Below are 21,030 nucleotides of genomic sequence, written 5' to 3'. Positions count from 1 at the left end.
AGATGTCCAGCAAACCAGTTTGTTTTTCACTGGCATTTGAAAATTTTCAACCATGGTTGTTCTTTTCTGTGTTAATGTCTTTATGCAGAGGTTGAGTGTGCTGACCCAAAAGTTGCCAATGGTGAATGGGTCTCTGGTTCTCGCCCTCCCCATAAATACCTGGCTACAGTGACATATCGCTGCAATGCTGGTTATAAAATGGAAGGGGACGCCAGCATGGAATGTGGCCTGAATGGTCAGTGGACGCCAGGAATTCCTAAATGTACAGGTAAGTGAATGAAAACACTAGTATTGATGTTACAAGATTTAAGACCAAGTGTGAAGCACTTTTCCCCAGTCATGGTTCCAGCTGTCAGTCACTCACACTTTCTTCCCTTTTTCCTGAAGAGGTTAAAAGTTTAGGGGATTTCCTACTTGGATTCTGTACAATCCTTGACTTCTATTGTAGTTGCAGAACAGAAGGTCTCTGTTTCTATATATTTTTTCTTTTTTCATCCTGCAGCAGTAACTTGCAGTCCCCCACCAACGATTACAAGCGGCACTTTCAGCCCACAGAAACCTTTGTATCAGTACCAAGAGACGGTAGCGTACAGTTGTGACCAGGGTTTTACTCTGAGTGGATCTAAATCACTGTCGTGTTCACTTGATGGAACCTTTAACGGTTCTCCGCCAACGTGTAGCAGTAAGTGCTTTTGATAATCCTAGAATTTTAAATCTATTTTTGTGAGACGGTGGTTTATTATGAATGGGATCATTCAGGATAATCAATATAAACGGATTAAGTTTGTGGGTTTATCGTGATGTTTTGTATTTTTAGCTGTTAGAGTCTTTCTGTTAAGATGAACCAATATTGACGGTGTCGCCTGAGATGTGAGCAGCTGGAGTTTATCGTGGCTCGCCGTCATTCAGATATGCAGAGGTGGTGCTGCTGGCCGTGGCTTTTCCATCTGATGAACACGATTCATGTTTGAAACCATTTTGTAGTTAATCTTTAACTGTTGGAACTTGGCTGATCTGGAGTTCACTGTGACTGGAGTCACGTGGTTCCAAACTGGGACTTGGCTGGTGCGTTCAGGGCGCGAGACTGGCCAGTACCAGTTGTCCAGACTCTTCAGCCTGTCGGGGGGGCAGAAGCCTGTTGTTTCCCCCTTTGTGGTCCAACTCCAACTCATTTACCATCATCAAATGTTTTTTTAAGTTTTCTAGAATTATCCACTAAAAGTGGATCTAATCATGTCTAATATTTATTATAGTGTAGTTTCATATCTGCTGTTCTTGTTTTTCCCTCATTTTTCTGGGTGGAAACAAACAGTTTAAATTAAAAAGGTTAAGACTCAACGATAAATCCATGAACATAATTCCAATTTTTGTTCCAGAAATATTTTCTTCTCTTTTCAACCGTGTGCATTCCAAAGACATTGAGCTGACATCAGATGATTTATGTTTATTTATTTCTTCATCCTGCAGCAGTAACTTGCAGTGCCCCACCAACGATTACAAGCGGCACTTTCAGCCCACAGAAACCTTTGTATCAGTACCAAGAGATGGTAGAGTACAGTTGTGACCAGGGCTTTACTCTGAGTGGATCTAAATCACTGTCGTGTTCACTTGATGGAACCTTTAACGGTTCTCCGCCAACGTGTAACAGTAAGTGCTTTTATTGTTTCACAATTTACAGAACTCTAAAATAAACCCTTATTTGGCTAATTTGCATGGGTACAACATGACTGCACTCATGGAAATAGAAGATCTTGAAGGTTTTAATCCATTATTGCAGAATTAAGTTCATGGATTTTATCAAGAGTTGATTTACCTTTGCAGGAAAAGTGTCTCCAACTACACCCACCATCACCACCCCAATAGGCAGAGTCAAGCTGACGACTTCCTCCAACAACTTCCTTTATTTCCCCTGAGACTGAAGATCTGCTGTTATTTTTCTGACTTCTCTTTATTTCTCTCACAGATCCCCCCAGTCCCATTGTGGCATGGGTTGTTGGCACTTTAGTTGGTAAGTTTTTGACTCGTTGAGCTTTGAAGAGCTTCCTGGTATCAGCTCTTTTACAACGTCTCACATAATTCTGATTTGTGTTTTTATAATAACCAACCTGAATGAATTCAACCAACTGTGCACCAGTTTTATAAGAGGAGTGTGTTTGGATTCATTGTCAACATATTACATGACGGTTGTTTCTAAACATGTCCTATTTTATTCCCATTAAAATAGTGCTGATGGGTGTCGGCGGCATAGTTGGTTTCCTGGTGTACAGGAACAAGCGGGAAAGGTGAAACGATCTTTTACTTTGCAGACTAACCAATGAAACTGTTTTAACTTTACTGACGACTCGCCTGGCTTCAACCTTTCAGTCTTTATGTTCAGACTTTCCAAGCTTACTGTCTGTCTCTGGTGCATGTTATTAAGACTGTTATTACACAAGGTTTGCCTTTGGTTAGTCAGTAGGAAACCCCCTTTTGAATGATCTTAAAATTAGGCCTGGATGTTTTCCTTTGGAACAACTGACGTGAACAAAGATGGACGACTGTCTTCCTTTAATCATTTAAAAGCTGAGCCAGGACGGCCTGGGAGGAGGGTGCAGAGGTGGAGCGAAGGATGGAATCAGTGTTCATATCCCACCCAATCATGAGAATCATGAGCTTGTTTGTTTGTTCGTCTTGAAAGCTAAAAGCTCGTGTTGTCCATCTTTGTATACTGATTTTGGTTGGAATATCTGTATGTTGTGCAGTTTTGTTGTCCAAATGACTTGTCTTGTGCTGTGGTGACCCGTTGATTAATGGTAGCAACCACGGGTTCTGTGTGTGTGCTGGGGGTGTTTTTTGTCTTGGTTTTAAGATCTTAAGTATGCAAAATCCACCTACATGCTCATTATTATTGACTAGTTAATATTGGATTACAGCTCTAGGAAAGACCTTCATGGCAAACAGGGCACAGAAACCGAAGAGGAAGTAGCTCTTTCGGTAAGAAGACGGCCCACCAAGCACACACTGAACTGCTGTCATGAGAAGATAGTGATGTGATGAACAAATGGGTCCATCAATTATCTGTCAGCCTTCCTGTCATTTACAGGAGGGCAAAGGAGGAGCTGAGACCATTAGGAGAGTGTGGCCATGTCTTTCTTACTGTAGTTTAGCAGCTTGCTTTACCGTCTCCTGCTGCTTTCGTGGCTCTTGTCTTTGGAATGGCTGACACGTGCGTTTACGTCCACCAGGCTTAACTGGCAACCCGCTGATCTCCGTCCTCATTGCCGTCTTTCGTGCCAGAACCTCTGGAGCTCTGCTCAGCTTGAGCTTGATCACTGATCTTTTGCATAGACAGAACTGGTGTATCTGTTCTAGGTTACTCTAGAAGACACAGAATCTCCAGAAGATGATGAACCCTCTGTACAGAAACCAAAAGACTGACACGCTGAAATCTTCCTGTTAAAAGCAGCTCCACAGCAGTTGAATGTCTCCCTCCTCTTTCATTAACGCTCTTTTCTCTGCTTCTTTTTATTTTATTTTTTCTTTTGCAGTAAGCGTCATCATATTGTTCCAGATCTGAAAGCCTGAACGAGTGGTTGAGAAGAGGAATCTCTGGGCTGAGGCTTTAAGCGCACTCAAGCTGTGCACGTGAATGGCTACCAATCCATCTGAGTATCAACAATCTGTATACATTTTCGATTATAGAGTAGTATTAAGGTCTTAATTAAAATCCTAAGTTTATTTTTTTTTTATTTTTTTAAATCTGTAGTTGGAATCAAAACCAAGTCCGTGCACAGTAATTTTGAAACTGCCACTATCTACAGCACCGCTCAGCTTAGCAGTAAAGCCCTCAAAATAATGTCTAAATTGTTAAAGAATGTCTGCACTTGTCACCTTTAGTCCAAATGGATTTAATAAGCATTTTTGATTTTGTTTCCAATGTTGAAGAGAGGAGTTGAGGGCGGTCAGAGGACCCAGAATAGTGCCTTAGTGTTGTTTTATGCAGGGGCCAGGTGTGTGTACCTGCAGGGTGAATGCCTGTAAAATGTTAAATGTTCATCGTGTTGATGCTGGTAACTTAACAGGATTTTTCTCTCCATCAATAAAAATAAGTCCAAAACTAGTGAACAGAGGTTGAGGCCTAAAATACGTAAAAGAAAAAAAAAAAAAAGGCCGTGTTGTGTCTGCAATGTGCTTTGAAGGAATTTAAAGTTTGTATTTGACTTCAGTTAATCTCAAACCTTCACATTCACTCCATTAATAATGAACACATAAATCAGTTTTAAGACCATCCCTTTAATGATGGGCCAACTGGAATTTCATAGTTTTAACATATTCGCTTTGGACATTGTTTTTTGTTTCAAAAGTGCTTCAAAATATTCTTTTTAAAATGTCTTTAAATGAGTCAGTTTTATTGTGGATGAGAAATAGATGCTGTGTCTGTTACATTCAGCCATCATGACTGAGCTCTGAAATGTTTGCACTGGCTTAATTTATTTAATAAATTTGTGTAAAATGTTTTGTTTTTTTTTAGCGCAAAAATGAATAACTTCAGGTTTTCTAGCGAGAGGTTCTGATGTGTGAGTGCCTGTGGGTTTGTGTTGAACTTTTTAAACATGACAGTATCATGAAAATGAGTCATTTGCACTTGAAGCACATTAAAGCAAAGGCTGCATCCAAAACCCTCCGAGTGATCTCTGAACAATTCTGCTGCACACACGGCTCATGTTGCGCATCTTTAAGTGTAGAGTTGGATAAAACTGAGGATTCTCAGCCAAATTAAAACAAAGAGCCACAAAACAAAGACTCGTTAAGAGGGACAGTAAAGGTCGATGTTATATACACTTTTTAAGAAGCACTGTTTAGTCTTAAGGGACCAAATGAACCAAGCAACGGCCTCTGCTAGATGAGCGTAACCAAGAAGACGCTGTGCCAGACGAGTCCGTGCACAGTAATTTTGAAACTGCCACTATCTACAGCACCGCTCAGCTTAGCAGTAAAGCCCTCAAAATAATGTCTAAATTGTTAAAGAATGTCTGCACTTGTCACCTTTAGTCCAAATGGATTTAATAAGCATTTTTGATTTTGTTTCCAAGGTTGAAGAGAGGAGTAGAGGGCGGTCAGAGGACCCAGAATAGTGCCTTAGTGTTGTTTTATACAGGGACCAGGTGTGTGTACCTGCAGGGTGAATGCCTGTAAAATGTTAAATGTTCATGTTGATGCTGGTAACTTAACAGGATTTTTCTCTCCATCAATAAAAATAAGTCCAAAACTAGTGAACAGAGGTTGAGGCCTAAAATACGTAAAAGAAAAAAAAATAAGGCAGTGTTGTGTCTGCAATGTGCTTTGTTTCGTTGAACATTAATACATAAATGCAGCCCTTAAATCAAATTTATATACTGAAATCAAAGTGTTAAACTTAATGTTTGGTGGCAAACTTTCTCGCTCCAGCACCAGAAGAATAAGTTCTGGTCAACTTCCGTCCATTTCCATCATATTTGTACAATTTGTTAATTTGCTTTGGAGTTTACAGATATCTTCCTTTGTTTTTGGAATGTATTCACACACGGATTACAAATCAAGCTCTCCTAAACTCTCCATAAGATGAAAATGCTGTAATAACCCTTGATCTTCCACGGTGGTAACAGCAGGCCCCCTAGGATTGAAGTTAATATTCTTTTCTTGATCCTAAGATCAAGGTCAATGTCCCTCAGGTCATTTGAACATTATACCTCTTTTTGAAGGGTGTTGTGATTTGTTCATGTGGCATCATTGGGGCTCAACCTAAAGGAATTTCCCGGAATGTGTGACAGAGTGCGGCAATAAAGAGAAAGTAATGTTAAATGACCATATTTTTAAGTTTACAGCAACAAACGGACTCAACCCCAGTAATCTCATTTTAACTGTTGATGCCTCACTAGATTAGAATCAGCAACCTAGAAAATGTCTTTGCCACAATTCCTCAGTGAATTTGAAGGTGGCTTCATTTGCAGCTACTTTCAGCATGGGGAAAAAAAGCTTTTGTTCTCTATCACCACATGTAAAAGACCCCACCCCAGGAGAGTCAATATGAGGAAATGATGCACTTCCCCTATTAATTTTCTGATAAAATGTTTAGTTTGAATGAACACTGGCAACACATTTTAATGAAGAAACGTTTTCTTTAATACAGCATCAATAATAAAAGAAGTTTTAAAGCCTCCAAAGAAAAAAGAAAATAGATATTTTTATCACATAATGTGCCATAAAGGTCACACCTTTCTTACCGCGTGCCATGTACATAAATGATTCTTTCCTTCATACCGGAAATGATATGAGTGACACCCTCACTTTTATATAACAAATTTATACATGACCCTTTAGGACCCACAATAAGCCTGTCCAGAGCATGTCTTGCATTTTGCATGATTTAGTGCCACATTTAGCAGCATTTCCAATGTTTGTTTAACATCAATCCAACCACTATATCTCAAATATTAATCATGTTATTTTCTTCTTCTTTGGTGACAAACGTTCTCCCAAGAGCACCGCTACGGTGACTTCATGTTAACTTCCTCTTACTTCTTTAACTTCCTGTCGTCATTTCACCAAATTTGTACGGTTTCTCAATTTGTTTTAGAGTTTTTAAAAGTGTTCCTAAATTGTTTCAACATTTGTCAGTTGTTAATTATGAATGTTATTTTGTGTTGCACATCGCATCCTGGTGAATAAAAATCCAAATGAATCGGTAAATGATCGTGTGCTGTTTTGCGATCCGTTAGGGTACATTATTTATTTATTTTAACTGCAAATAACTCTGTCTATTATATTTGACTTTGTCATTTTCCCTGCTGTGTTTGTAACGTTTATTACGCTTGATTCCGTTTGGTTTCTCCCCGGTATTTGTGGTTACGGTGCGCATCCAAAGTTCTCCTGAGGACAAAAAGGGCGGTGCTGCGTTTACGAGCACAAGCCTGTTTCCGGAGCTTGGTTCACCATTTCGACACTGCGTTCGCTTCTGCTGGCATCGCGGATCTCCCCTCTCAGCTCGGTAGGTCTAAAACACGAAAACTTTCCTGAGCAACTAATGCGACTAAATCAACGAACGAACACGGGTCCGGACCGCGATGTTGACACAACGCGTCCGGGTGCGTTGTTTACCTAACGGACACTTAAGCTACTTCGACAAGGCCGAGAGAGCCTCGGTTTACGACTTTATCCACTTTAATAGCTTTTCCCAGATACACTTATGGCATAAAAATATTTGGAAAAACGTAACCAGCCATTGTTCGGATCAGGCGGGCGTCATTTTGTTGGATATGATCGTTATTTTCCGCCGTGACGCTGTTTTGCTCGTCGATGGGATTCGAGTCATTTCCCGGCAGATCTTCTGTTATTGTTTTGTCCTTTTTCGCTTTTTAATCTTTTTTTGTGGTGGAATGTTGGAACAGAACTGTTCCCACGGGTTCCCGAGTGGAATGTCGGTAGGATTGGCTTCACGGGAATTGTCGCATATTGTTTGAACATTAACAAAAGGCGGGTGGAGTTTGTTCTGCTGTAGCTGACCCGTTTTAGGCTCAAACGATAAATATGGGTCCATTATTATTTTGGGAATCCTAACCAAATTGCTCTTAATAAAGCGAACAAATGTTTGTTTTTTTCATAAACGCACTAGTAAGGACTTCTTATATACCCTTATTTAAATCATTTTCGTTCCATTCTTGCTAGAATTGATAACGATGTACTCCGAATACTGTGTGGAAACCCTCCATATCTGGTGTCAAAGCTCTCAGTGACTCTATTACCTTCAAGCTTCATTCATTAATACTCTGATCCGCCTACTTTCACTTTCGTTTCTGACCATCTAAACCTTCTAGGTCCCATCATGGAGATCACTCGCACCATTATTGCAGTCTGTCTTGGCCTTGTGGTGGCGTCCCAAGGTGAGTGACATGCAGGCCTCCATGTGACATCAGGTTGTGCTTCTGAGCAAAGGTGTGTTTTAACCTGGTCTCTTCCTCTTCTGCTCATTATTGTTGCAGCCCAAGACTGTTCAAAACCTGTTCCAGGACCAAACATGGATTTGAAGGACTCTGACATTGTTTTGACTACATTCCCAGATGGGAGCAGGGCTACTTTTGTCTGCAGTTTGGGCTACACTACTGCAGTAGGGTCCAGGGTTGTTACGTGTACTGCTGGGACCTGGAGTCAAGTGACGCTACAATGCAAGAGTAAATATTTGGAATTTAAATGTTCAGCTCTCTAATTTGGAGCCCCAGTGTAGATCTTGTCTCCCATTTGTGATCTTATTGCAAATTGCTGTTCTGCTGACATGAAGAGTTGTAGTTAAAGAATCTTTTCTTTTTCCAGAGAAGATTTGTGGTTCTCCTGGGCAGGTGGACAATGGAGAAATAAAGTATCTTTCAGAGAATGAGTTTGGTGATAGAATTGTGGTTACTTGCAACCTCGGGTTAGTAATATGAACTAAAATATCTGTGTAAATTCTCAGTCATCCAGGTCATTGTATCCAAGGTAGTTTTCTCTGTCAACTGGACTGGGTCTCCTGGAATGGTGTGAATGTTTGTTTTGTTGTTGGAAGGAGTGGAGGACTGCATTGTATGTGGGTGACAGGAAGTGCCTCAGGCCACCACCTCTGTTTAAGGATGGTTTTTCTAATTTAACATGGATAGCTTCCTTGACCCCCCTTTCAAACCAAGAGAAGAGAAGAAACCCAGTCCAGTTGACAGAGAAAACTACCTTGGATGAACTAAAATAGAACTAACTTTAAATTGTGTCTTATTCTTAATAAACCTAAACATATTGGTGTTTTTTCTCGATGTAGTTTTAGGTTGGTGGGGAAACGTGAACTCATCTGTGGAGATCAAGGCTGGTTGGGCAGGTTACCTGTATGTGAAGGTTTGTAATATCTGAGGAGCTCCTGACTGAAGGAAATGAAACTTTGATCTCCATTTTAATAGATGTTTTGATTTTGCAGTGGTGACATGTGACCTACCTGCTGGCATTCCCAATGGCCTCTTCAAACCTGTTAAGGACGTATATAATTATCGAGAAGTTGTACAGTACAGTTGTACAGGGGACTTTACCCTCAGTGGATCCAAATCAGTAACATGTTCTGAAGATGGAACATTCACACCAGGTCTCCCTCAATGTACTGGTGAGTGTCTTTCCTCCTCAACCCTCTCGCACCATCTGTCTTGTTCAGATGTCCAGCAAACCAGTTTGTTTTTCACTGGCATTTGAAAATTCTCAACTACGGTTGTTCTTTTCTGTTTTAATGTCTTTATGCAGAGGTTGAGTGTGCTGACCCAAAAGTTGCCAATGGTGAATGGGTCTCTGGTTCTCGCCCTCCCCATAAATACCTGGCTACAGTGACATATCGCTGCAATGCTGGTTATAAAATGGAAGGGGACGCCAGCATGGAATGTGGCCTGAATGGTCAGTGGATGCCAGGAATTCCTAAATGTACAGGTAAGTGAATGAAAACACTAGTATTGATGTTACAAGATTTAAGACCAAGTGTGAAGCACTTTTCCCCAGTCATGGTTCCAGCTGTCAGTCACTCACACTTTCTTCCCTTTTTCCTGAAGAGGTTAAAAGTTTAGGGGATTTCCTACTTGGATTCTGTACAATCCTTGACTTCTGTTGTAGTTGCAGAACAGAAGGTCTCTGTTTCTATATATTTTTTCTTTCTTCATCCTGCAGCAGTAACTTGCAGTCCCCCATCAACGATTACAAGCGGCACTTTCAGCCCACAGAAACCTTTGTATCAGTACCTAGAGACGGTAGCGTACAGTTGTGACCAGGGTTTTACTCTGAGTGGATCTAAATCACTGTCGTGTTCACTTGATGGAACCTTTAACGGTTCTCCGCCAACGTGTAACAGTAAGTGCTTTTATTGTTTCACAATTTACAGAACTCTAAAATAAACCCTTATTGGGCTAATTTGCAACGGTTTTAAGAGTTGTAGTTAAATAATCTTTTCTTTTTCCAGAGAAGACTTGTGGTTCTGCTGGGCAGGTGGACAATGGAGAAATAGAGTATCTTCCAGGGAAGGAGTTTGGTGATAAACTTGTGGTTACTTGCAACCCTGGGTTAGTAATATGAACTAAAATAGAACTAGCTTTAAATTGTGTCTTATTCTTAATAAACCTAAACACATTGGTGTTTTTTCTCGATGTAGTTTTAGGTTGGTGGGGAAACGTGAACTCACCTGTGGAGATCAGGGCTGGTTGGGCAGGTTACCTGAATGTGAAGGTTTGTAATATCTGCACCATCTGTCTTGTTCAGATGTCCAGCAAACCAGTTTGTTTTTCACTGGCATTTGAAAATTCTCAACTACGGTTGTTCTTTTCTGTGTTAATGTCTTTATGCAGAGGTTGAGTGTTCACACCCAAAAGTTGCCAATGGTGAATGGGTCTCTGGTTCTCACCCTCCCCATAAATACCTGGATACAGTGACATATCGCTGCAATGCTGGTTATAAAATGGAAGGGGACGCCACCATGGTATGTAGCCTGAATGGTCAGTGGACGCCAGGAATTCCTAAATGTACAGGTAAGTGAATGAAAACACTAGTATTGATGTTACAAGATTTAAGACCAAGTGTGAAGCACTTTTCCCCAGTCATGGTTCCAGCTGTCAGTCACTCACACTTTCTTCCCTTTTTCCTGAAGAGGTTAAAAGTTTAGGGGATTTCCTACTTGGATTCTGTACAATCCTTGACTTCTGTTGTAGTTGCAGAACAGAAGGTCTCTGTTTCTATATATTTTTTCTTTCTTCATCCTGCAGCAGTAACTTGCAGTCCCCCACCAACGATTACAAGCGGCACTTTCAGCCCACAGAAACCTTTGTATCAGTACCTAGAGACGGTAGCGTACAGTTGTGACCAGGGTTTTACTCTGAGTGGATCTAAATCACTGTCGTGTTCACTTGATGGAACCTTTAACGGTTCTCCGCCAACGTGTAACAGTAAGTGCTTTTGATAATCCTAGAATTTTAAATCTATTTTTGTGAGACGGTGGTTTATTATGAATGGGATCATTCAGGATAATCAATATAAACGGATTAAGTTTGTGGGTTTATCGTGATGTTTTGTATTTTTAGCTGTTAGAGTCTTTCTGTTAAGATGAACCAATATTGACGGTGTCGCCTGAGATGTGAGCCGCTGGAGTTTATCGTGGCTCGCCGTCATTCAGATATGCAGAGGTGGTGCTGCTGGCCGTGGCTTTTCCATCTGATGAACACGATTCATGTTTGAAACCATTTTGTAGTTAATCTTTAACTGTTGGAACTTGGCTGATCTGGAGTTCACTGTGACTGGAGTCACGTGGTTCCAAACTGGGACTTGGCTGGTGCGTTCAGGGCGCGAGACTGGCCAGTACCAGTTGTCCAGACTCTTCAGCCTGTCGGGGGGGCAGAAGCCTGTTGTTTCCCCCTTTGTGGTCCAACTCCAACTCATTTACCATCATCAAATGTTTTTTTAAGTTTTCTAGAATTATCCACTAAAAGTGGATCTAATCATGTCTAATATTTATTATAGTGTAGTTTCATATCTGCTGTTCTTGTTTTTCCCTCATTTTTCTGGGTGGAAACAAACAGTTTAAATTAAAAAGGTTAAGACTCAACGATAAATCCATGAACTTAATTCCAATTTTTGTTCCAGAAATATTTTCTTCTCTTTTCAACCGTGTGCATTCCAAAGACATTGAGCTGACATCAGATGATTTATGTTTATTTATTTCTTCATCCTGCAGCAGTAACTTGCAGTCCCCCACCAACGATTACAAGCGGCACTTTCAGCCCACAGAAACCTTTGTATCAGTACCAAGAGATGGTAGAGTACAGTTGTGACCAGGGTTTTACTCTGAGTGGATCTAAATCACTGTCGTGTTCACTTGATGGAACCTTTAACGGTTCTCCGCCAACGTGTAGCAGTAAGTGCTTTTATTGTTTCACAATTTACAGAACTCTAAAATAAACCCTTATTTGGCTAATTTGCATGGGTACAACATGACTGCACTCATGGAAATAGAAGATCTTGAAGGTTTTAATCCATTATTGCAGAATTAAGTTCATGGATTTTATCCAGAGTTGATTTACCTTTGCAGGAAAAGTGTCTCCAACTACACCCACCATCACCACCCCAATAGGCAGAGTCAAGCTGACGACTTCCTCCAACAACTTCCTTTATTTCCCCTGAGACTGAAGATCTGCTGTTATTTTTCTGACTTCTCTTTATTTCTCTCACAGGTCGCCCCAGTCCCACTGCGGTTGTTGGCACTTTAGTTGGTAAGTTTTTGACTCGTTGAGCTTTGAAGAGCTTCCTGGTATCAGCTCTTTTACAACGTCTCACATAATTCTGATTTGTGTTTTTATAATAACCAACCTGAATTAATTCAACCAACTGTGCACCAGTTTTATAAGAGGAGTGTGTTTGGATTCATTGTCAACATATTACATGACGGTTGTTTCTAAACATGTCCTATTTTATTCCCATTAAAATAGCGCTGACGGGTGTCGGCGGCATAGTTGGTTTCCTGGTGTACTGGAACAAGCGGCAAAGGTGAAACGATCTTTTACTTTGCAGACTAACCAATGAAACTGTTTTAACTTTACTGACGACTCGCCTGGCTTCAACCTTTCAGTCTTTATGTTCAGACTTTCCAAGCTTACTGTCTGTCTCTGGTGCATGTTATTAAGACTGTTATTACACAAGGTTTGCCTTTGGTTAGTCAGTAGGAAACCCCCTTTTGAATGATCTTAAAATTAGGCCTGGATGTTTTCATTTGGAACAACTGACGTGAACAAAGATGGACGACTGTCTTCCTTTAATCATTTAAAAGCTGAGCCAGGACGGCCTGGGAGGAGGGTGCAGAGGTGGAGCGAAGGATGGAATCAGTGTTCATATCCCACCCAATCATGAGAATCATGAGCTTGTTTGTTTGTTCGTCTTGAAAGCTAAAAGCTCGTGTTGTCCATCTTTGTATACTGATTTTGGTTGGAATATCTGTATGTTGTGCAGTTTTGTTGTCCAAATGACTTGTCTTGTGCTGTGGTGACCCGTTGATTAATGGTAGCAACCACGGGTTCTGTGTGTGTGCTGGGGGTGTTTTTTGTCTTGGTTTTAAGATCTTAAGTATGCAAAATCCACCTACATGCTCATTATTATTGACTAGTTAATATTGGATTACAGCTCTAGGAAAGACCTTCATGGCAAACAGGGCACAGAAACCGAAGAGGAAGTAGCTCTTTCGGTAAGAAGACGGCCCACCAAGCACACACTGAACTGCTGTCATGAGAAGATAGTGATGTGATGAACAAATGGGTCCATCAATTATCTGTCAGCCTTCCTGTCATTTACAGGAGGGCAAAGGAGGAGCTGAGACCATTAGGAGAGTGTGGCCATGTCTTTCTTACTGTAGTTTAGCAGCTTGCTTTACCGTCTCCTGCTGCTTTCGTGGCTCTTGTCTTTGGAATGGCTGACACGTGCGTTTACGTCCACCGGCTTAACTGGCAACCCGCTGATCTCCGTCCTCATTGCCGTCTTTCGTGCCAGAACCTCTCTGGAGCTCTGCTCAGCTTGAGCTTGATCACTGATCTTTTGCATAGACAGAACTGGTGTGTCTGTTCTAGGTTACTCTAGAAGACACAGAATCTCCAGAAGATGATGAACCCTCTGTACAGAAACCAAAAGACTGACACGCTGAAATCTTCCTGTTAAAAGCAGCTCCACAGCAGTTGAATGTCTTCCTCCTCTTTCATTCACGCTCTTTTCTCTGCTTCTTTTTATTTTATTTTTCTTTTGCAGTAAGCGTCATCATATTGTTCCAGATCTGAAAGCCTGAACGAGTGGTTGAGAAGAGGAATCTCTGGGCTGAGGCTTTAAGCGCACTCAAGCTGTGCACGTGAATGGCTACCAATCCATCTGAGTATCAACAATCTGTATACATTTCCAATTATAGAGTAGTATTGAGGTCTTGTGGACATTTAATTAAAATTCTAAAAGTGTATATATATATATTTTTTTAAAATCTGTAGTTGTAATCAAAACCAAGTCCATGCACAGTAATTTTGAAACTGCCACTATCTACAGCACCGCTCAGCTTAGCAGTAAAGCCCTCAAAATAATGTCTAAATTGTTAAAGAATGTCTGCACTTGTCACCTTTAGTCCAAATGGATTTAATAAGCATTTTTGATTTTGTTTCCAAGGTTGAAGAGAGGAGTTAAGGGCGGTCAGAGGACCCAGAATAGTGCCTTAGTGTTGTTTTATACAGGGACCAGGTGTGTGTACCTGCAGGGTGAATGCCTGTAAAATGTTAAATGTTCATCGTGTTGATGCTGGTAACTTAACAGGATTTTTCTCTCCATCAATAAAAATAAGTCCAAAACTAGTGAACAGAGGTTGAGGCCTAAAATACGTAAAAGAAAAAAAAATAAGGCCGTGTTGTGTCTGCAATGTGCTTTGAAGGAATTTAAAGTTTGTATTTGACTTCAGTTAATCTCAAACCTTCACATTCACTCCATTAATAATGAACACATAAATCAGTTTTAAGACCATCCCTTTAATGATGGGCCAACTGGAATTTCATAGTTTTAACATATTCGCTTTGGACATTGTTTTTTGTTTCAAAAGTGCTTCAAAATATTCTTTTTAAAATGTCTTTATATGAGTCAGTTTTATTGTGGATGAGAAATAGATGCTGTGTCTGTTACATTCAGCCATCATGACTGAGCTCTGAAATGTTTGCACTGACTTAATTTATTCAATAAATTTGTGTAAAATGTTTTTTTTAGCGCAAAAATGAATAACTTCAGGTTTTCTAGCGAGAGGTTCTGATGTGTGAGTGTCTGTGGGTTTGTGTTGAACTTTTTAAACATGACAGTATCATGAAAATGAGTCATTTGCGCTTGAAGCACATTAAAGCAAAGGCTGCATCCAAAACCCTCCGAGTGATCTCTGAACAATTCTGCTGCACACACGGCTCATGTTGCGCATCTTTAAGTGTAGAGTTGGATAAAACTGAGGATTCTCAGCCAAATTAAAACAAAGAGCCACAGAACAAAGACTCGTTAAGAGGGACAGTAAAGGTCGATGTTATATACACTTTTTAAGAAGCACTGTTTAGTCTTAAGGGACCAAATGAACCAAGCAACGGCCTCTGCTAGATGAGCGTAACCAAGACGACGCTGTGCCACCCTGAGGTCGAGGAGCCCTCAGGGTGGCACAAGGTCCATGAGGACTGGATCTCCTCCAGGTCACACACACATAGAACAAGTGGCGAGTACGGCGTCGTGAAATTAAATCATATGTTGCAGGTAGTCGCAATTTGAATAATTATATTAAAAAATCCCAAACAGGCCAGATTTCATGGAGATGACGCACTACGACTGATTGAGAGGGCCTCGAACATATCGAGAAAAGTACAACTCAGCAGCTGTAGTTAATATACTCCATGTTCGACACCAGTTTACACTGATACTTAAGGAAAAAGCTACAGTTGATATTTAATATCCTGGTTTATCACATTTTGTAATTTTTGTCTCACTTTGACACGCATCTTTAGCCTCTAATTTCTCTATGAGAACTCTTGGGCGTAACCTTTGACTTTAAGGAGTGCTTTTAATCATTAGCAAAACATTGTAAAGATTATTGACTCGGAATAATGGTGAAAAGATCGTCCAGCACGTGCTAATTCCAGGATGGATTATCGTAATTCATCGTTAATCTCTGAGAAGCCACCAGTTGATCCATTTAATGCTGCAGCTAGAGATCTGATAGGAATGGACAGAAACAGATTATCGTTAAGTATTAATAAGATAGTGAATCAACCTTCCTGGTGATGACATACACTAAAACTTCTACACAAAATTAACCAAACCGTTAACTGCAAGCGTAACACTTCCGTCGCAAACACATGACGCACATCAACGTGGTCCATCCCCGTCACGTGGTTTGTACGCCACAATTGTGCGACACGCGAACAAACGGGCGTGTGTTTGTTGTTGGGAAACGTAGGCGAGACACTTAAAACGTTTGCTTGGAAGGGAAGCATCAAACGGTGATCAGGCGATGGAGAGAACGAAGCTTTCGCTAAAACAATTGTGTTAAATAGTTCAAAAAAGTGAACTATTTTAATAGTCAACTGTAGCGACAGCTGCTGGACAATCTGGGCATAACATTTTTTAGGAACACTAAAGAGCAATATGTCGTAAAACCAACAATAATACAGCAATGCGGTGTCATGCATGTTTCACAATGAATATTCTATGTGCATCTATGTGCAACTGTTTCACTGTTAAAGACATGATTGATACACTATAATTGGGTGAATGTACCTCCATAAAATACCATATTCAAGAGTGATATGTTTGATTTTTTTTTTAGGGGGGTCACAGACTTCTATTTAAAACCATCCTCTGAGCCTTAATGCTTAACATTTATATTTTATTGTCAATAAAACACCCTGGAATAAGTTCTGAGACATTTTCTACATCACTGCTTTAACTGGAGTATTCAGTTAATTTTGCTGTGATTTTTGTTTTACCCATCAAGACATCCGTGACAGATTCAGCGGTGTATTCAGCGACTGATGGACTGTGTTGGAAGGAGAAAACACCAAACTGCTGAAGTAAAATCAAGTCTGCTTCTGATGACAAATGTCCTTCACTGTAACCGATTTCAAATGGTGCTAGAAACAGAATTGGACTCTGAACACCAAAAGAAATCAGTCAACCTTGACTTGAGGACAACAAGCTTGAGCTGTGGGAAGGTCACTGTGGGGTCAATGAGTGGCCATGTTTGTTTTCCCTCTTTGTGACACTTGTCCGGAACCTGATGTTGGCCCAGTGAGAACGTACACCTCCCACCCCAAGAACACTGATTTCAAATGGTGCTAGATAGATGACAATACTCTAAGCCACCACCTGAAACCAGCTTCCAAGGGGGGCACTTGAGGAAATCCAGCCAAGTAGATCATATAATATTATCATAAAAACAAAAAGGGAAACGTAAAATATGTTAGAGGTAAGAAATAGTATTAGACGCGATGCTGTTATTGATGTAAAATAAGATGGATTACATGTTTTAGCCACCAGAGGGCGACAAAGACAGCGCTCTACTTACATCTTGGTGTGCAGTCTTTGGGCACAGAAAAGAGAAAGAGATGAGAGAAGTGGTTCAGATCCGGTAACAGACAAAGCTGCAGAGAGATAGTGTGAATAAGAAGCAGTTGATTTATCTAGAAATGCAGAAAGTTCTTTGAGTTACACATATACCTTGCCATGGCTATCACAGAAGAACTAAACTGGAACATATGAAAAACACGAGAATCTTAGGAAACGACAGCGGGCAAAGGCTTTGACTGGGCCGCCAAAACCTCAGAAACAAACCCAGCCAAGGAGGGGGAACAAGTAGATGACACTTGAAGATGCTTCATGATTCAAAAGTACATTTAAAACTACGTTAAGACTTTGGTCGAGTCCCCAAGTCATTTGGGACGCTTTTGCCAAAGGAATTTGCTGATTGATCAAGGAAAAAATTCTGTTTTTTACAGTATAGAAATGATTAGAAACCTACAAAAATATCACAAATATCCATAAGTTTTTTTTTCTGCAGTACAAATAAAAAAAACAAAAACAAAACCCGAACAGCTGTTAAAGGAGATCTTAACATTAACAAATGAAAACAATGTCTGATCCATTTCGCTGATGTAGGTCAATGAATTAGTAATAAGTTGAAAGTTTTAAACTGGCAGCCGTGTTGACTGGAGCAGGATGATGTCCAGGATCTTAGAGGGCTGCCAGAGACAAACTGGAAGGTTTTCTGGGAAGGTTTGGGCTCAGACACACATCTGATTGACAAGCTCATTCCAGAAGCAGACGGAAAAGAAGGAAATTAGGGGAGAACCTGAGAGCGATGTAAAAGAAAACCATTAAAAAAAGGCTGGGAACGCCTCTTTCTCAGACTCTCAGGTGACAGATCTGATCCGCACTTGGCGAACACACGAGGAGCCGACAGGACGTGAGGCCGCCGGTGGTGGCTCACCTGCTGACGCCTGCCGAGACTCCGCGGAGACTCCGGAGAACAGTCGCTTCAGCCACTGTAGGCAGAGAAAACAAGGAAGTGTCAGTCAATCGCTGGCATGGAAGTCGTGACGCAGCCACAAAAGGCTGGGAGGGTGGAGCAAGGGCAGGTAGTGGCCAGTTCACTGGTCCACTGCCAAGTGCCTCAACTCAGCACGCAGCGACCCAACGCTGCCCGTGCCGGTGGCGGGCCCGACAACTCACGGCCACTATAGGTCTGTGTGAATACGCTCACGTTGGAAGCGATTAGAGCCGAATCAGAGACGCCTCCGGCCTGAAAACGGACATTTATTTTGATTTTCTCAGTAATCCCCACGGCCCTTGTGAGTCCTTATCAGGCTTAGGATGGGCCAAGCTTAGCCTTTTTGTTGCCAGAGCATTGTGTGCGTTTGTGTGTGTGTGTGTTTGCGCTGTAGCCACAGTGACGACTCCGATCACAGGGCTTGTCTGTCTGTAGGTGTCTGGTTCCCTCGCCTGGCTAGCTCAACCCACCCGTCAGTTTTCTTTTTCGGGTTGTTTGTTGCTTGTGTGCGACTGGACCTGTTGTGTAACACTTATAAAAGATTTAAAGGGACAGGAGGCCTTTGGAGAGCGTGGTCAACAGCGGGAGCGGGAAGGGAGTGCGAAGCACGCTGGGGAAACCTGTGGGGTTGAATATCTTCACAGCAGTTCTGGTTTAGGGACAAATTGGAAAATGGTGGCATCGGGAGAGCTGGAGGATCGTAGCTGTGGCTCCGGCTGCGTGTCCAGCTCACGCTGAGCCACGGCGTCTGTTCACGCATTCATCCAGGAGGGAGGGACGCAGCAGCACCACAGCAACATGGCCGCCATCCTCTGGAAACGTGACAAGTCCTGGTTTTTGAACTTGGAACCAGGAGGAAGGAGGAGACCGCCGTGGCTTCCAGATTTAATCCCCTCCTGCAGGTGCGACTCCGAGCTTCCTCACGTCCGGACGCTTCAGCGCCACCAGGAGCCTCGTCTTGATGGCTCCTTACAGAACGCACGTCGAAAATGTGGCAGGAGACGTGCAGGACGAGTGGTCAGCAGGGAGGAGAACCACTGGATCCCAGTGTTGTGTTTTGGGCTCCTTTCAAGGCTGGAGGCCTCTTTAATGGCCAGCTGTTTTCAGCTCACGCACACAAACGTTCCTCCTTCCGCCACGTCCCTCCTGGAGGAACCCCGACCGCCCTCTGTGGGTCACGGAACAGTTCAAGTTCTGCCGCACGGCTGCGTGGTCACCTGTCGATGGAGCAAAAAGGCAACGTCAGCGGAACGAGCCAGCAATCAGTTAATGAAGCCTCCTAATTAGAGCGCAGCGGCCTGCACTGATACGTTCACCTACATTCAGCCCGTCGGGGACAAACGTATGAGGAAAAGACGACGTGACACAGCAGCTTTAGGAAACAAGCCAGCGCAGAGTCACAGACAGCAGGGTAAACAACCCCCCCCCCCAGCCTGCAGTCCTACACCCTTCTCCTCTTTTCTCTCTGATCCTGAGCCGTGACATTTAGCCCCTCGCTGCCACACAGCAACAGATAGAGAGATAAACCGGGAGGAAGGAAGCTCATCGCCGTCTCTCCCAGCTACGCAGAAACAAACGGGCCCCAGGAAACGGCGTTTCTCAGGGACGGAGGGCAAAACACACATCGCATGACTGAAGCGCCTCCAGACACAGACGCCGAGCCGAGCCGAGCCGAGCCGAGCCGAGCCGAGCCGGATCCTGCACCGCCTTCACACGAGCCTCTCACCAGCAGGTCAGACAAACCCACCTGGAACTACTGAATATCGTCAGGAACTTAATCCGTCCACCTGGATGCGTCTGCGCTCCCTCCCCTGAAAAAGTGGATTTAAGCGATGAGCTTAGCGGACGGTGGCACAGCGAGAACATTTTCATGCATTCGCACAAAAATGAACATTTTTCCAGCCGTCAGCAAAAAAAAAAAAAAAAAAAAACCCATGCTGGAACACTTCCACAATCCTTGGAAAAACATTCCCGACTGAGCTTACTGTGATATGAACAACGTCCTGGATTATTATTGTTGTTAACTCGTTTGACGCACATCTGGCCACCCACCATCCACACACACTCTCACACACACACTTACTTTTATTATGCGATCACAACAAGACAAAGAGAAACTGAGCCACTTCTCCAGCGCCCATGTTGAAGCTGCCAATATTAGCTCACAGACCTACACAACGCACACACACGTATATACAAACGCACACACACACACATATATATAGCAGCGACAGGCAGAGCAGCACAAAACTACCAAGGAGGAAGAGGAAGAGGAGGAGGAGAAAGCCGATGTGTCGATCTCAGGAGGAGAACTCGATGACTCTGGGCTTCTGCTATCTCGGATTCTGTTTCTCCCGTCATGAAAAAGTGACGTAGCAACTAATCCAAGATCTCTCTCACACACACTGACTTGCTCTCCCACCCTCTCTGTATCTCCCTTCTCTGCTTGCCCCTGAAACACACACACACACACACACACACAACACTTCCATCCTTTAATAGCATAAACTGCTATTAAACTGCTACTTCAAACTAACACATATACACAGATGCAGAGCAGAACTGCGTGCACACACTCACACACACTCTCTCCTCCGTGCACATGCGCACATGCTCACACTCGTCCTCTGGCTGGGTGTGACGCAGCACTTAATTCTCTGTGCTTTTACACCACTGTTGTGGCCCTACAACGCAACTTCTGGATCAAGCGGAGCCGCAAACACACTTGCTAGCTGCCACACAAGGCGAGTGAGCATGAGCAGAGTGCAGTTAAAGGGACCCTACCACCAGAGCTCCCTGTCCCCCACTCTGTGACGTTGCCGTGTCCCCATTTCCCCCCTTCTGCCCTAATAATTGGGGCTCTCTCCCTCTCGGCAGCCCTCGTCTCTGGCGCTCTCTGCAAGAGACGCACTCTGGATCCTCCGTCTGTGTGGCTGAGCTGCCCGAGTCTC

At 42.5% G+C, this 21,030-nt stretch overlaps 1 protein-coding gene and 2 non-coding genes across 6 annotated transcripts in view; 1 reads left to right on the top strand and 2 right to left on the bottom strand.

Moving 5' to 3' along the window:
- The window catches only part of LOC105418765 (complement receptor type 2-like), a 47,669-nt gene extending 32,752 nt beyond the window's left edge, over positions 1 to 14,917 (top strand). Inside the window, exons 15-31 of one of the 4 annotated variants that reach the window (XM_029833813.1) lie at positions 89 to 268; positions 503 to 682; positions 1,468 to 1,647; positions 8,326 to 8,425; positions 8,798 to 8,871; positions 8,951 to 9,130; positions 9,265 to 9,444; positions 9,679 to 9,858; positions 9,968 to 10,067; positions 10,157 to 10,230; positions 10,350 to 10,529; positions 10,764 to 10,943; positions 11,729 to 11,908; positions 12,225 to 12,263; positions 12,480 to 12,537; positions 13,168 to 13,228; positions 13,783 to 14,917. In XM_029833813.1, the coding sequence (XP_029689673.1) occupies positions 89 to 268; positions 503 to 682; positions 1,468 to 1,647; positions 8,326 to 8,425; positions 8,798 to 8,871; positions 8,951 to 9,130; positions 9,265 to 9,444; positions 9,679 to 9,858; positions 9,968 to 10,067; positions 10,157 to 10,230; positions 10,350 to 10,529; positions 10,764 to 10,943; positions 11,729 to 11,908; positions 12,225 to 12,263; positions 12,480 to 12,537; positions 13,168 to 13,228; positions 13,783 to 13,785 (2,129 nt within the window). In that variant the 3' untranslated portion in view covers positions 13,786 to 14,917. The other 3 variants (XM_029833816.1, XM_029833814.1, XM_029833815.1) reach the window with 3 other exon arrangements.
- A 1,723-nt stretch (positions 14,918 to 16,640) lies between these two features.
- mir29a-1 (microRNA mir-29a-1) lies at positions 16,641 to 16,711 on the bottom strand. Its single transcript, NR_105363.1, has one exon. It is a non-coding gene; the product is annotated as a microRNA mir-29a-1 (primary transcript).
- Positions 16,712 to 16,841: 130 nt separating this feature from the next.
- mir29b-2 (microRNA mir-29b-2) lies at positions 16,842 to 16,915 on the bottom strand. Its single transcript, NR_105364.1, has one exon. It is a non-coding gene; the product is annotated as a microRNA mir-29b-2 (primary transcript).
- Positions 16,916 to 21,030: the final 4,115 nt, after the last annotated feature.

Source organism: Takifugu rubripes, chromosome 3, assembly GCF_901000725.2.
Source record: "Takifugu rubripes chromosome 3, fTakRub1.2, whole genome shotgun sequence".
Taxonomy (NCBI): domain Eukaryota; kingdom Metazoa; phylum Chordata; class Actinopteri; order Tetraodontiformes; family Tetraodontidae; genus Takifugu; species Takifugu rubripes.
Note: the sequence above shows the minus strand (reverse complement) of the source record. Positions and strands in the feature narration are given on the sequence as shown.